This window comes from Fukomys damarensis, unplaced genomic scaffold (genome assembly GCF_012274545.1).
Source record: "Fukomys damarensis isolate Sample0158 unplaced genomic scaffold, DMR_v1.0_HiC HiC_scaffold_38, whole genome shotgun sequence".
Taxonomy (NCBI): domain Eukaryota; kingdom Metazoa; phylum Chordata; class Mammalia; order Rodentia; family Bathyergidae; genus Fukomys; species Fukomys damarensis.
The window spans coordinates 47,548,736-47,565,669 of NW_022900950.1; the positions used below are offsets into that span (position 1 = coordinate 47,548,736).

General features: G+C 32.7%; 1 protein-coding gene and 1 pseudogene across 5 annotated transcripts in view; both read right to left on the reverse strand.

Moving 5' to 3' along the window:
- Fndc3a (fibronectin type III domain containing 3A) overlaps nt 1-16,934 on the reverse strand; it is a 149,916-nt gene that overhangs the window by 4,881 nt on the left and 128,101 nt on the right. For all 5 annotated transcript variants that reach the window (XM_010636986.1, XM_010636988.2, XM_010636990.3 and 2 more), the window contains 11 exons: nt 15,182-15,320; nt 13,928-13,996; nt 12,968-13,086; nt 11,193-11,298; nt 10,832-11,007; nt 9,095-9,208; nt 8,267-8,416; nt 7,885-8,168; nt 7,571-7,783; nt 5,530-5,696; nt 4,531-4,658 (listed from right to left, as the gene is read on the reverse strand). In XM_010636986.1, coding sequence (XP_010635288.1) covers nt 4,531-4,658; nt 5,530-5,696; nt 7,571-7,783; nt 7,885-8,168; nt 8,267-8,416; nt 9,095-9,208; nt 10,832-11,007; nt 11,193-11,298; nt 12,968-13,086; nt 13,928-13,996; nt 15,182-15,320 — 1,665 coding nt within the window. The remainder of the gene's footprint in view (nt 1-4,530; nt 4,659-5,529; nt 5,697-7,570; nt 7,784-7,884; nt 8,169-8,266; nt 8,417-9,094; nt 9,209-10,831; nt 11,008-11,192; nt 11,299-12,967; nt 13,087-13,927; nt 13,997-15,181; nt 15,321-16,934) is intronic.
- Nucleotides 14,003-15,174, reverse strand: LOC117284577 (annotated as a pseudogene).

Consider the following 16,934-nt stretch of genomic DNA (forward strand, 5'->3'; position numbering starts at 1 on the left):
GTAAGGTTAGATACAGTGCACTATGGGAGTTAGGATGTGAGTGAGAGAGGAACACGGAGGCATTTCTAGATGAAGTGCTATTGAAGGCAAGACATGAAGATCTGGACAAAGCCACTGACTTACGAAAGAGGTATGAAAAAAAAAAAAGAGGCAGAAGACACCAGACTTGTATAAATCTCCCCTCTCATCCTAGTAAGGTTAGCAATACAGTGCACTATGGGAGTTAGGATGTGAGTGAGAGAGGAACACGGAGGCATTTCTAGATGAAGTGCTATTGAAGGCAAGACATGAAGATCTGGACAAAGCCACTGACTTACGAAAGAGGTATGAAAAAGATAAGAAAGCAAAGAAATCAGCTGTTCTAAAGCCTAGCTAAGAGTCATAAGTATTTGTTGCCATCAGGCTAATTTGCTTTCAGATGACTCTTCATTGCTGGAACACAGAGATTAAGTGGGTTTTTATAGGCTAGCCTGGAAACTATTCATTTTATTTATTTATTGTTTATTTTTTATTAGTACACTTACAGTAAGTAAACAACAATTACATTTTTCAGGGGTGGTTGGTACATCATAATTTTTTTTGTGTGTCCCCTACACGTCCCATCCCTCCTAGCTCCTTGTTATCTCTTGGTCCCCTTCTCATTTGCAAAGTTCTATTTCTATTTTTTTGTGCAATACTTTTTTTTTCTTCCCATCTCTTTCCCCTTCTCTTTCTTCCCCTCAATCTCGTGGTCCCCTTTCCATTTGGAAAAGATCTCTCAGCTTCCTGTTATCTTTTATTTTGCTCCTTATATTTTGGGTTTCTCAAAAGAAGAAAAACTATGTGATATTTAAGCTTGTATGACCTACAAGACTTAATATCATGGTATCAAGGTTCATCCATTTACCCACCTAAGATGCCTCAAATTCATCCTTTTTTATGGCTGAGTAGTATAAATATCACACTTTGGTTATCCATTAATCTGTTGGTGGGTATGTAAAGCCATTTCCAAGATTTAGCTATTATGAATTATGCTTCTATAAACACGGGTATTCATGTACCCCTGTAATATGGTGTCTTTTAACTCTTTCAGAAAGCTATCTAGAAGCGGAAAAGCTGCGTCAAATGGAATTTCTAGTTTTAGGAGGAATCTCCATACTGATTTCCATAGTAGTTGCACTAGTTTATATAACTACCAACAATGTGGAAGGGTTCCATTTTCCCCACAGCCTCACTAGCATTTGATTTCTTGATGACAACCATTCTTTCTGGAGTAAGATGGAATCTCAGTGTTGTTTTAATTTGTACATCTCTAAAAGCCAGCAATGTTGAACTTTTTTTCATGCATTTATTGGTCATTTGCACTTCTTCTGAAAACTGTCTATTCATTTCAGTTGCATAGATAGATAGGTGGATAGATATTTTTTATACTGGGGATCGAACTCAGATCCTTGTTCTTGTGAGGCAGGCAGTGGCACCACTAAGCTAAATCCCCAGCCCCAGCTGCCTATATTTTGATTGGGTCTTTTATTTTGGATGGTCTAATTTTTTGAGTTCTTTGTAGATTCTAGATGTTGGTCCTCTGTTTGAGGACTAGCCAGCTGGAAAAGATTTTTTTTTTCCCATTGTGTAGGCTGTTTCTTCACTCTTTTGGTTGTTTCTTTTACTGTGCAGAAGCCTTTTAATTTGATATGGTCCCATTTGTTATTTCTTGGTACTATTTCTTGTGCCACTGTTTCAACAAGAATGGCCTTGCCTGAGTTGTCTTTAAGACATTTTATCTTCCAGCAGACTGTTCGTTTTAACCTTTAGATCTCTGATCCATTTTGATTTTAGTTTAGTACATGGTGAGATATATGGGCCTAGATTCAATATTCTGCATGTGGATATCCAATTTTCCCAGAACCATTTATTAAAGAGACTATCTTTTCTCCACTGTAGAGATCAAATAGCTGAATAATGAGACTGGGTTGTGAGAAACTATCAATTTTAAAATACTAATACCTTATTAAAAATATCAATAGTTGCTACTGCTACAGAATAAAAGCCTATCAATACCTGGCTTCCTCCACTCTTATGCTTCACTTGTGGAGCCTCAATGAAGTCAGAGTTGAGAAATCCTGCTTCCCAATTACTACAGCCCTTAGAAACCTAGTTAAGTGATACACTTTTTGCAAAATGTCCCAAAATCCAACTGAAATTAATAATTACCCTTTATAAAGTGAGTTTTTCTTTATTATTACCTTTATATGGCTATACAAAATGTTACCACTATAAAATTTCTGCTTGCTTACTAGATTCTAAACAATTTTCTTGAAGTTAGAACAGCAACTTAGTGATGTAGCTTCTCTATAACTCTTTAGAAATAATATTTAATGTGTGCTAAGTATCAAGTAAATTATAAACAATTTATTTTTTACAAGTTCCATAAAAGAAATTGAACTCTTATACAAATGGCCTTCAAACTTTTGGACTATAACTTGCCAGTAAATTTCAGGATTTTACAAATAGTGAAGAGATTTAGATGAGCATATATAGTATGAAGTTTTAATCAATATTGTAAGTTCATTTTTTTTTTTGGTACCAGAGATTGAACTCAGGACCTCATATTTGCCAGGCAAGGAGTATCTTATAATCTAAAGTAAGTATAAGTGATGATAGGGCTAATTCACCTTTTTTGTTTTGTGTTGTTTTTTTGTATTTTTTTTAGATAGGCTGATTCTGAACTCACAATATAGCCTATGCTAGCCGTTAAATCTTGACAATCCTGCCTCAGCCTCCCAAATGCTAGGATTATAGGCATGTACCACTACACAACTGAGCTTTTAAATTAAAGTAGAATTAGCATGGCTGTTTCATGTAGAGATATAAGCTTATTAAAATTCATACACTACTCAAATGTTGGGTCCCTATTTCCTTTAAACATGTAACACAATTATATTTTCTTTAATTTTGCTTCTTCCTTGGAAGGAAGCCTGCTTATCTGTAAATTACATTTCAAATTTAATTATCATGTCAATTTACTGACAGCTTAATAAAGAAAAACAATCACATGCCACATATAATTCTACCATGCATTTCATAATTTTAGTTAAGATAGATTTCTATACAATTAAGAAGTATAAAATTCTTTTATTAGTAATTAAAACAGCACAAAACAAATAAAATAGATGATTAATTTTTAGTGGGAAAAGAAAATACAAGGTACAAGAGAAATAGCACAGCTTAAAAGACTCTGAAAATAAAGGTAACAGTAAAAAGGAATAAACAGATGAATGCTTACAGATAGTGAGTCATATGATTTTATAAAAAACATTGACAACTCCACATTCTGACTGTTAATACATTCTCTACAAAGAAGGTTATCTCTGAAATTTCTCTGCCAGGAAGGTGATACTTCCTCCTCTAGGCTTTCATAATAATAACTGTGCCTTAAACACTATACTATGATTGTTAATATTATAATAAAAGCCTCCTTACTGGTCTTTGTGCTTCCACCCATCTAACTTTAGTTTCAACATTGTAACAAAAATGACACTGTATCTAATTATGTTGACTTTTCTGGTCAAAATCCTCTATCGCATTCCCATTTCACCTGGAGCAAAACTGCAGTATACTGTAGTTTATAATGTTCTACACATCATCGTGGTGAATCTATGGCACGTGTGCCACAGCCAGCTATTTGTATCATTGAAAAGCTCTACAAGGTTCACCATCACTATACCTATATGGTCTCCATATCATCTTAGCCTCATTGTTCATTTTCCCAAAGTGTTATTTTACTAAGTTTTTAGGGGCTAGAGTGTTAAGGGAACCATCAACATCAAGCTGACTTCAGAAAGGTTAAAAAATGGAGTACCTAGTAAAGGAGGCCAGATATTGGTGGATCTTTACTAGCAGACACTGACTGACTACTGTAACTACCTGACTTCATCAACAGTTTCCCAGGGGTCTCTCTCTGTTCCACTCATATTAGCCTCCTTATTGTTGATCATATTTAACAAGTATGCTTCAGCTGTTGGGATTCTTTTTCCAACACTTTCACCCTATATAATTTCTTTAGGGCATGCCCTCCTCCAGTGCTCTGTATCTTTTTTATCCAGGTTAATTTTTTTCTCCAATGCACTTTTTTTTTTTCTTTGTACTGGTGATCGAACTTGGGAATTGTGCTTACAAGGCAGCAGCAGAACCACTGAGCTAAATCCCGGGCCTCCAATGCACTTAATACACTCTGGCATGCTGTGTGTTGATGTACTTGCTTTTAATCTGTTTTTTCCCTCTAGTAGAATGTAAGCCTCATGGCAGTGAAGACTTTTTGTTCATTGCTGTATCCTGAACAGAGTTCAAGAAATACTTGTTGAATGGACTAACCTACTCCAGTATACTACCTGTCTAATAAGATTTTGAATCCTGAGATATATGGAACGTATTATGTATTGAACAAATGTTTCTGAATTAGAATAGTAAAAAGATGGGCAAATCTTTCACAAAAAATAAATAAAAATGAAAGGGTAAAAATAAATACTGACAAAATTGTACCTTGGCACATACCTGTTTGAATTCTGAATCTTTTCCCACCATAACCTGAAGACTGTAAATAACTGGATCACCTTTCATTGGTTGTAAACATTCCCATGTAATTTCACAAATGTGATCATTTATTTTCTCTATTTTGGGGGCTATAGGAAACAAATATAAATAAAAGTTGTTACTTTTGATTTTTTTAATGTGATGTTTGTTTTAATAAAATAATCAACACTACTCTAAAACCATTATTAGCTTAAAAATAAATATCGATGAATTTTTAAAATCTACATACAAATTCATTACAAGCAATAATTTCCTTAAGGCATAGGTACTAAACTGGATGAGAGAACAGAAAAGTGAGTCTGATACTCATTAACATTATTAAAATGACTATTCAAGAAGAGTCTTGCTGACTCTGCATCTCCTCAACAAATGATACATGGCCAAGTACCTGATGCAAAACACTGTTCTAGAAGTCTGTGTAATTAGTCCTCACAGTCTAAAATAAGCTTAGTCTTTTTGGCTAAATGTATAAAATGCAATCCTTTTCAGGGTCATTTTAAAATAAGGGTGACTATGAAATTACAAACATACATGTATACACAAATATGTGTACATGTTTATATACATGTGATTGAAAAATCCAAGTTAACTAAAAATTTATTTCACTTAGAGAAAAACCTCACTTTTCCTCTGGAATCCAAGTGAATGAAATAACAATGACTTAAAAAAATATTTTAAAAAACCAGTTTATGATGCAGAAATAGCAAATGATCCTATTAGAAACACAGCCTATTTATTCAATTTAGTATTTTTATGTTAGTTTATTAAAAAAGTCACTAACTTGTATTCAGATCAGGTTTTGTGTATCAATATACTAGATAAAACAGAATTTATAACTAAGTGAAAATCCCAGTAGGTAGGCTTATCTACAAAATTTGAATGAAAATAAATAAAGCAATTTATGAAAATACATTTTAAATTAATTTATTATTAAAAATAATTGCAGAATATATAGCTTACCTTTCAAGGCAGCTGGGACAGATTTTGGAGTAGTGAAAATATATTCTTGGGAGAGGGGACCTTCCCCAGCTTCATTACAGGCTTGAATACAGAATTTATAAGATGTTGATTCATTAAGCCTTTGTACTTTATATGTATGACATGGTCCTCTATACAAGGAAACAAACCTAAAATGGAAATAACTATTAAATAAAATCTTATCTTATAAAAAGTGTTCTTAAAATTGCTAAAAAGTACAGTTGAGAATACTATGGATAAGAAATTATTTCAAAAATTTAATGCCAGGAATGGTTTGTCACTCCAAATGTATCCATGTTTTTCAACAGATAATGAATATTACGGATATTGTGGATTTCCTAACCTGACTTGGTTTTCTGAAAGTTTGTTGCTCAGTTTTGTGTCTAACCATTTCTTCTCAGGCATGTGGTATGGCTTTGTTCCTGACTGCTATCTCTTAATGTATACATTTTTAGAGTACCAGAACATCACAATTTTCATCATGAATTATTTCTAACTAAACTCATATCCACATGATTTGTCCTTTATAGCATGGATACAAGCCATGCTATTATTTCTATTTTAATTTTGTCTTTTTTGGAAAATGGTAATTCGTAATTCCCAGGCATAATTTTATGGATGTTTTCTAGAGCTTCACGTAGGAGTATGAAAGAATTTATCACAAATTATCTATGTTTGACATAAGAGTTTTGTTGTTGTTGTTGTTTTACAGTAGTGGGGATTGAACCCAGGGCCTCATGTCTGCAAGGCAAGTACTCTACCACTTAGCTACATTCGAAGGCCTTTTGAGATAGAACTTGATAAATTGTCCAGGATGGCTTTTTTTTGTTTTGCTTTTTGGTATTGGGGATCGAACTCTGGACCTTGTGCTTGAGAGGCAGGTGGTGGCACCACTGAACTAAATCCCCAGACCCAGGATGGCTTTTGACTTGGCAATCCTCCCGTTTTTGCCTCTCAGATAGATGGTATTACAGGTGTGTGTCACCCACCCATATTTTTATAGAAGTGTAACATTATATACATTTCTCCTAATATGTTGTCCATAAGTTGCATGTTTCCCGATATATTTGATTGGCTGTTTTAAAATTTTTTGGACAATGGGAAATTAATGATTAATACTCATGTATTACTAAGTATGAAAAATGCAGTCATCAGGTTAAAAATATTTTAAAAAGTTAGAGCATTTCCACGAAGTAGTAATTGGATAAGCCTTATCATTTTAATTTGTGAAATCTTTTTAAATGATCAGAAAAATTAGTGGTAAAACTATTTGGAAAAGCTGAAAAATGACAGAACCTGTGGTCAGGTAAGGTAGCATTCTGACACCACTCCATAGCAAGTGCAGTTTTGAAAATCAAAGGAAAGCAAAGTAGCTAAAGATATTAAATTGATTTAATTTATTAAGTTCATTTATTAAATGTATGACATCATAAAAGTCTAATTTCTTGATTTTTCACAACAAAGCATACAAACTATATTCATACCTTACAAAAATTCCCTAGATGTTAAATGATTATTGTTTAAAGTTCTATAATAGAATTTATATTTCATAGAATCTTTAGTCTGTTGTCTTTCAGCATCATACCAACTAGACTTGTTTTGGGCAAGCCTTGTTTTTGTATTATTGCACATGTGAATGCTATAAAGAGGATGAAAAAGAATTTAAAGAATTTATCCAATAACAGTAATGTATATGAAAGACAAATGATATATAAAACCTGTAGTGAGGAAAAAAACTTCCTAGAGATAAGGCTACCAAGAGTACAAAAATTCTTCCAAGAACAAACGCTAACGTTCACAGGCATACAGATTTTGTAAATGAGCAATACCATTCTGTGTAATGTTTATATATTATAAACAGAAAATGTACACTTTGTTTTATGATATTTTGAAAATAACATACTTAAAATGATTTTTTATGACAGTCTTAACTGTTTTTGCCAACTTATTTATTTCTACAGCTTTAAAAATGTACCTAAAATTAAAAAAAAAAACTATATAAACAAGTAAGCAAAAATCCTACCTTCCGTTCTTGTCCTCCATCTGAAGGTGGTACTGAATAGAATCTGTTGACAGTGTCTTTGAGCTCCCTTCTCCCCATTTCAGCTTAAGGTTCTGGTGGTGAAAGGCAACACATTCCAGACGAGGTGGATCAGGAGGGAGGGGCTTAGTTTTCAATTTTATCATATGGCTGAAAGGACCAGCTCCAAGGCTATTCAAGGCTTGAATTCGTATTCTAAGTGTCACATTAAAAAAAATTTTTTTAGTCTATGATTATTTTATTTAAAGTGTTTCTCTGGTCTAGGTAAAAATTTACAAAGTTTTTGTAGAGTATACCTGTATGTTGTATCTGGTTGCAAATTGTCTATGACATAGCTTGAAATCTTTCCAACTGTCAAGGGTTGTTTATCCCCAAAGTCTATGCTGTAAGCAAGGATTTCTGAACCATGGTCACAAGGCTTTTGCCATCTTATTGCAAGGCATGTAGAAGGTGAATACTGGGGATTTTCTACATCATCATCACTTATTTCCTCAAGACAAGTCACAACGGCAGGGACTGATGGTGGAGTCACACAGGCTACTACCTCACTGAAAGGTCCAGCACCCACAGTACTCAGAGCCTACAAATTAACAAAGCCTCTAAGTTAACAAAGACATGACCACAAAACTGCAAATAAAACATAAAATTCTGGGCAGGGTATGCACTGGTCACTTTTACCTGGACTCTGCAATAATAGGCAGTTGCCGGAGAAAGTCCTTTTAATTCATAACTGAGGCCAGGCCCACAGTAACATATTTGCATACTTCCTTCCACTCCTCCCCACTCCAGGCGATATTCAGTGACATCGGTCCCATTACTCAAAGGAATCTTCAAGTTAAGATAAGGATAAAATTCTTAGTCTTGATTTGACTAAATAATACTTGGGCAAAAATGTTTTTTTCTTGAGTATTCTCAAATCTGGATTGGTGATTCATTAAAACGATCTGGATTTATGACTGGCCAAAATTGAATTAGAAAAAATATGACTAAGAATTACTTTAGAGTATTTTAAGGCAAATATACTTCAAAATAATTTCATTAAATGTTAAACCATGTAAGACATTTTCCCTGTTAAATTTCAAAGGAAACAGAAAATATAATTATCATCATTGATTACTACTATACACAAAAATATATAGGAAATGATAAATGCAACAAAAATATATTGGAAATGATAAATGCAACAGAAACTGTATTGTTTATTCCTATTAATGCTTCTTCTAAACATTAAGTTTAAGTAGCTAAAAAACCTCAGTACTGAGAAAAAATCTTTGATAAAAACACAGCGCACATTATGAACAAAAGTCCAAATACTTGAAGCGCCATGATATCTTACTCAAATTCTTCAAAGAAGAAATAGAACTCACTTTTTAACCATATGAAGTTAACTAGGACTTACTCTCTGTGTAATAATTTTCAGAAGACAAAATGAGCAGTATCTTTATTCTTCTATATAAACTATTTCAGTCACTTAGGAAAGTAAATTTAAATTAGTGGAAATTATACCTCCCAATTCACTTGTGCACAAGTTGCAGATCTGCATGTCACTTGAGGGGGCTTACACTGATCTGGTGGCCCAGGGGCTGTAGTAATATCACATTTTTCGGAAAAGGGTCCAAACTAGAGAAACAAACATAATCAATGTTTTCATTTTTTAACACTTAAATACCCAGTGATTACACAGATTTCTGAAAGATTTACTAATAATTAAGTACATCTTCCCTATCCTTCAATATGTTTAGTTAAAATTCTATAAGCAATTACAGAAAGTTAAAAGATTAAAAAATCTTTTTTTTTAAATGTGAAGGAGAGAAGTTTTAAGTTTCATTTACTGTACCTTATCTTGCTTCTATTCCCTTCATGAATTGGTTTTGGTAGAGGGTGGAATAAGAAGAAATGTGAGGAATGAAGAAATGGATACCAATTTAAGGCATGGGATATGGTAAGCATAAATTTATACTTTAAAATCTAGATAGCTCTAGAAGGGTAAAACATGTACGGTATAGCCTTTGGATATACAAAAGCAAATATTTAAGAACATTTTGACAAATTATCACAAATCTGATAATATGGATTAGGACATCAGTATTAATGATGCCATATGTATTGCAGCTTGTGAGGCTCATAATATGGTGATTTCACATAGAAAGGAAGGACTTAAGGGCTGCCCACAATATATTTGGATAGAAAAAGTTTTTAAAAAGTTTACAGATTAAATCCAAACTCAGCAACAGGATATGAACTATTATAAAGTTCTCTAAAATTTGACATAATGAGGAAAAGGGGCTTGTCAGTTTAATTTTATAAAATTTAAATTATAAAATAGTTTGCTCATTTGAGATTAAGAAATTACTGCCTTGTCATCAGAGAAATTGCCTTAAGGAAGAGAAATGAGAAGCATCACAGCTGAGTGGAAAGAACTTTGGCTCTGGAGTCTGACGAACCTAGAGCTTACTCTATCACTTACTAGTTTGTGCAGTTATGGGTGAGGCTTTTCTAAGTTTTATTTTTAGAGTTGTAAAATGAAGATATCACCTTTTTTGTCCATTTTATTGAACCATATGGACATACAGATAATATTTTAAAAATAATCTGCACAAACCCAGAAATACTTAAAATATAAGTTTTTCCTCCATATGCAAAATAGGAATCATAACTAGTTTCCAACTGGAAGTAAATGCTTCATGTAGTCAGGCTATTGATTAAGTAAATCTTATTAATATTGATGAAGGAAATGTTTAATAGATATTGGGAAAAGGGAAGAAAATGTACAAATGAGAAGGGGGAAAAGAAAGGAAGGGACAAGAAAAAAAAGAGAAAATAGAAAGAAAAAGTAGAAAGAAAGCTTTTGTATATAAGGAGGGGAAGAGTGGTCAAAGGGAGAGGGGGAATGGGAAAAGAAGAAGCAAGATATATCATATATAGGTACAAAGTCCCTATGATGAATGTTATCATGTATATCTAAAATGTACCAATAAATGTTTCGCTTCAAAAAATAATAAAAATAAATTTTAAAAACCTACTGTCTGAAAAATAAACTTTAGTTTGATGGAAATTCTAAGTAAAGTTTGAAAATACTAAGATTCTCTAACAAGTTATAAGACATATTGACTTTTTATTCCATTGTTAAAAATTATAAAATTTTGAGTCACATATTGAAAGCAAATGGCCAAATAGTGGGCATAATATGTGTTAAAAGGAACCACCACTGTGATTATCATTCAGTCAGCATGTTCTTCTCACCCCCATTTTGTTAGCTGCATGCAGTCTGAAGCTGTACGTCTTTCCAGGGAGAAGGTTGCTCACTGTACATTCTACTTCAGAGCCTTGGTAAACTTCTCTGGATTCATCTTTTTCTGCAGGCAACATTTCAAGACCATAACAGGAAATAGGTGATCCACCATCAATCAGAGGAGGCCCTAAGGTGAAAAGATTTATGCAGGTGAAGATGATGAACATTTTTAGTGCTAAGTAAATGATAATTTTTTTTGGGGGGGTACTGGGGATTGAACTCGGGTTCTTGTGCTTGTGAGGCAGGCAGCAGAACCACTGAGCTAAATCCCCAGCCTAATGATAATTTATTAGCAAGATAGTTGGAAATTACCCCATCGTAACTGTATTTCTTTTGCTTTGGGTCTTCCCTGTAATCTGGGAGGGAGGCAAGGGCCAGGAGGCACAGCTGGAGTCTGCACAAGTAAAGATTCAGAGACCTGCCGGAACAAAAGCAACACAAAACAAAACAAAGAAAAGTGCTGAAAACCAAATCATCAGATTGCTTTTGGTAAAGGAAAATAGCATGAATACAAAGACTAGCAATAACATGAAATTATTTGTACTTGACTATTAACTGAAAAGGAATAAAATTAAAACATAATTACTGCATTAAACACAAATTTTTATAGACAAAGACATATACTATGCAGGTATTACACACAAAGAAGAAAGATACTGAAAAATGAGCTCTCAAAATTATTCTATAATTTAAAAAACTATCCAGTAAAAGAAATTTTTTTTGGGGTACTGGGGATCAAACTTGGGTCTTTGTGCTTGCAAGGCAGGCAGCAGAACCACTGAGCTAAATCCTCAGCCCCTACCCAGTAAATTTGATAGGCAGTATAGTATTTTTTATTCTGCCTAAAGGGAACCACAGGAGGGATGTTTTAATATTCAGTAAACACTGACTGCCTTATGTTTAGGAGGTTTAGACACATGGTTACTGAACTTTTAACCTAAATGCTAATTTATTTATTAAAAATAAAGCTTTTCTTTCTTTTCACTTAAAAATAATTCTAATATCTGATAAGACTTTCCAGGTACTTGGTACCTTTTGGTAGTTGGTATTGCTTTTAAGTTTTATGCCATATATAGATTTTAAAGTCTGTTAGTTGTATTTTAAAAGATATTTTCTTAAAAACAGACATATAAATTTAGTGCCACATTTCTTAGCTATTTTGTATTAAGGTTTATACTTAATATTCTTTATAATCACAAATAAGATATTTGTTCATCATTTTATTCAGAAAGATATCCTATGTAAGAATGCTATAATGCTGTATTAGAATAAGATTTTGTGTGAAAGTATTTGCTTTTCTAAAATGTAGGTAGATTTTTTTTTTTCTTTTGCAATCCTGGGGTAAACCTCAGGGTCTCACTTACATTTGCTAGGCCAATGAGGTGTATATATATACCTCCAGTGCTGGGGAGATTTTTCTTACTGGTTAAAATGATGCAGCTGGATTATAAAGTGGTTTAGCAAGATTCATATGCAGTTTCACAATACTAGCATTTTCAACTAAATGCTTATATACATTTAAAAAATATTTTCACTGTTAAATTCTTTTTGAAAAATAATTATGAATGCTCTAAGAAATTACCCTTGATTAAATTCATTAAAAAATCACTCCTATTAAAAAATGTACCTCTCCAGATCACTGTAAATGTCTTATATATAACCAATGAATGGTACATTTAAATCCACTTTTGATCACACAGTTCTCTAGTAATATAACAAGGGCCAATTTTTCGGAAATAAGTAAGCATCAAAATCTGTGTTTAAATTAGTAAATAATATTTTATGGTTTCTCTTGACATAATTTATAGAGTAGTAAATTAGTGTATAACTATTTTATATCTGTTTTTGACTGGTATGATTATAAGCAGCGTCTTAAAACTTATCTTCATAAAAATTTCTCCACTGGTTTGTGTATTTTTTTTCCCCAAGGGAAAACAAAACACCAATGAGAATGGATATTCACAGAATAGTTAGTATGAGCAAAGTATTACATTAGAATATTCTGGTAACTATAACCTTATTAATTCAGGTTGCAGAATCTACTTTTCTATACTTGTAGACATATTTCATCTATAAATAAACATTACCGCACTCTGTCCTCCATCACTAATGCAGTAAATGCGTAAACGATAGAAACAGCCTGGGTTCAGTCGATCACAAAGATGCTCCCTAGCAGCGCCACTGTATATCATATCCCATTTATTTCCTGTAAGGTGAAGAATTGTGTTCAATCAGCTGTAAGGTAATGTTTAATGTTTTGGTTATCACAGACATGACAGGTATCCTAGCTTCACTAAATAAGTGTTTATATAATTTGTCAGAAATAATTCTAGCTTGTAACATGTTTCCTGGAAATGATCTAATTTTCTTTATATGTGTAGCTTCTTAAGACAAATCTGTAAGGCTTTGTTGAAGTGAAATATCTCTCAAACTCCATAAAGACTTTGGCTTAGGCTGATAATTTGCTTTTAATTAAATATTTTAAATGTGTTTATTGGTCCAGTAATAACATTATAACAAAGAGTAGAGACAGTCAATATCATAGGAAGTTCAATTTTAATTAAAAGACATTCTTTTTTTTTAAAGGAAATGTCATTTCACAGAAATAAAAATTGCTACATGTGATATGCAAGCATAAAGTTCACTTGTTATTAAAACTTTGTATTAAAACTAATATAAATTGAGTTAAATTTTAGAAGATAGTTTTTCACTGGTACATCTAGGTATAAATCTAACTGAATAAACTAATCTTTGGGTCACTTCATAGTTATGTAATGACAGCCTTGGTATTTGGAACAAAGTAAAGTAAACACATGAAAAAATAAAATGTAATATCTGATTCACTATATTTCTGGAGGTCATAACAGGTAAAATCCTAACTGCTGCAAACAAACAAACAAATAAAAATCAAGTGTAGCCCAAAGTGAAGTAAGTAACTTTTATGGTAGCAAATGAAAAGCGGAAAGAAAAGATATGGAATTTAAAATCATGAAGAGCATACTGAAATAATAAGAGCAACTAAAACAAATCTAGCAATAGCTTCTTACCATTAGACCCTTCTGCCATCTCCACTACATACTTATTAATGGATGCCCCTCCACTGTCTTTTGGTGGATCTACTCAAAGAAACAAAAGTGAAATTAGGCATGGTACCTACAATGTAAAAAGGACAGAAAATCCTAATAAACAGAACACTAAACTAAGACTGTTTAAAAAGAAAAAAAACACCTGCATTGTTTTATTTTTAATATCTGTACCCATGCTGTTCTCAACTTGTTTTTCAATTTATCACATTTCCCCATGTTATTAATTTGGCTCTCTATACCAATTTTTAATGGTTGCACAAAATTCCAGTCACTTTAGATTCTAAGGTGGTTCAATATTTGTGGACATTTTATAATTACTACAAAGTCATTTTATTGATCTGAATTCTTTAGGCAGGGAACAAGTTTCAAAGACTGTATAATCTTTGCTTTACCATTAACTATTATACAAGCAGTTACTCAATAAATGTTTGTTTTAAATAAGTAACTGATTTTCATTTCTCTTAAGGGCTAGTATAAATCAGGAAACTCTGGCTGTAAGTTATCTTTCATTTTATATACTGTGGCCTGCCTCTGCTCAGTATCTTATACTGGATCCCCAGTTCTTGCATCAAATCTGAACTTAGTATGTGTAGGCACACAGCTTTCCACAAAAGAGATCCTCAGGGAATGAATCTCACATTTCTCACTGGACTAATAAATTTGTTTCGAAAAATAAATTAGGCATAATCAAAATTTTACTGAAAAACTGACAAAAAAATAGAAAATCATTGCTGTATACCTTGTAAAAATCAAACATAATTACATTAACTGTATTAATTAGAATTACTGAACTCATGGTAAAGCTTTCTGTAAGAAAACACAAATTCAAGAAGTTTTGCAGTTCATTAGTGGTGTTTTCTTCTAAATGAACAACCTTCTCTAAGGTTGGCTTTTCCTCCTGTAGGTTGGCACAACACCTGCTGATCACCCTTCACAAGAATCCCTGTCTAAGCATGGCTGAAAACCATGGTAATCTTGTAGCAACCAGGACATTTTACACACATAAAATAAGAATTTGAACTTTGAGGTAGTAGCTTCATATTTTTCTTTTCTTCTTTTAAAGATACATCTAGTAAATATCTAGGCAAAGGTGATCATTGCTCAAGCCCAGCCCAACCATATTTCTCTCAAATCTCTTAAAAATATTTTCACATTTGAGCAACGTTAATCAAATACAACAATAATAATAATGCATAAATATTCATAGTATCTTACCCCAAGTTATTTTAAAACTGTGTGAGTGTATTTTTCCCTTAACTGAAGGCTTTACAGGCACTCCTGGTTTATCAGGGCAGGTAGTAAATTCTACTACTTCACTTGGATTACTTTTGCCTTCTGAGTTGTAAGCAATAACCTGTGGTAACACAAAGACTTGCCTTAACATAATAACATTATGACATAACATAATGTTTCTTACCTAGTGATAATGGCTTAATAAATAAAGCATTGGAAGAAAAATAGGATCAGTTAAATGATTAAATATATTTTCAGAATGTGATGGCTTGAGAGTTGTTTGTCTTTAATTGGGAGATGGCACATACAAAGAATATGCAAGTGTACTTCCCATTTAGAGTCAGTCCTGGTACACAAGTGTTAAATCTAACATTCTGACACTAAACAACAGTCATCAAAGCAACAGACTCTACAGTCTGACAATCCTTAGCAAATATGAGAATTTCATTCTATGTTAACCATATTATCATTTCTTTTTAAAATGGTTATCAACACCTTCTATCACTTTAATCTGTATTAGGTTATCACAATTTTTTGTTTTTGCTTTGTTTTCTGAGGCAGAGCCTTACTATGTAGTCCAAACTTCATTCCTCTTGCCTCAGCTGTTATTTCTTAAGAGCAATATGCTATGCCTACATCATACTATAATTACACGGTGGTGCATATTTTTAGTATTTTTCTTTTTCACTTAGTGTTGTAAGATTTTTTTAAAAAAAGTATTAAGATTTTACTTTGATAGGACTACTTGAAGGAAGAATCTACGAGGTCAAGGTAGAAAAGACTGAGCCATGACACTGGGATTTAATGATTTAACCCCCCCCATGGGTTCCCAACTCATAGCATATTTTAAAATACAGTAAATGTCTGAGTTCCTAGAACTTGTCATTTTCTATTTCTTTTATTTTTTTACCCTCCTCTAGATCAGTTGATCTCAAATTCCATCCAGCACCGAGTTATTTGGAATTTCTCATTTAGGAGGTGAAAGTGGGATCACAAAATTTTTATTTCTAACAATTTTTCAGAAGGTGCTGATAGAATGGTCTGGTGACTTCTCTGATAACCACAGCTCTAAGGTTATAATGCTATTTAATAAGTCTCTATATACTGTAATCCCTTCCTACGATCCAGTGATGTGTAAAGAGTAAGCCTATGGATGTCTTTTCTCACCCCCACCGTTACCTGGAGTGATTTTTTGGATCATCTCTCTCCTTCAGGGGTCTGACCATATATACCTCTCTTCCCTTGAAATCTGACTGACAACCATAGGGAACAGTTTTTTTTTTTTTTTTTTTTTTTTTTTTTTTTTTTTTTTTTTTTTTTTTTTTTTTTTTTTTTTTTTTTTTTTTTTTAAATTCATCAAGTTTTTGGAACATTTGAGATATACAATGGGATGACATTCATTGGAAATGTGTACCTTTATATGCTATATCTTGATTCTTATTTTTCCCCCATTTTCTGCCCCCCTCAACCCCTCCACCCTTCCTATTTACAAAGACTTTGTTTCCATCTTTTTCTCTATCTCATATTTATTCTTTTTACTTCTTTTCTTTCCCCTACCCCTTCCACTTCCCCTTCCCCTTTGGACTTTTCTTCCTATTTCACCATAGTGAACAGTTTTAAATACAAATTTGCTTACAGAGGTCAATAAATAATTTAACGTATTTTGTGTATATGTGTGTGTATATGTGCATCTGTATGTATATTCACTGACAATATGATATTACCTGATAGAATT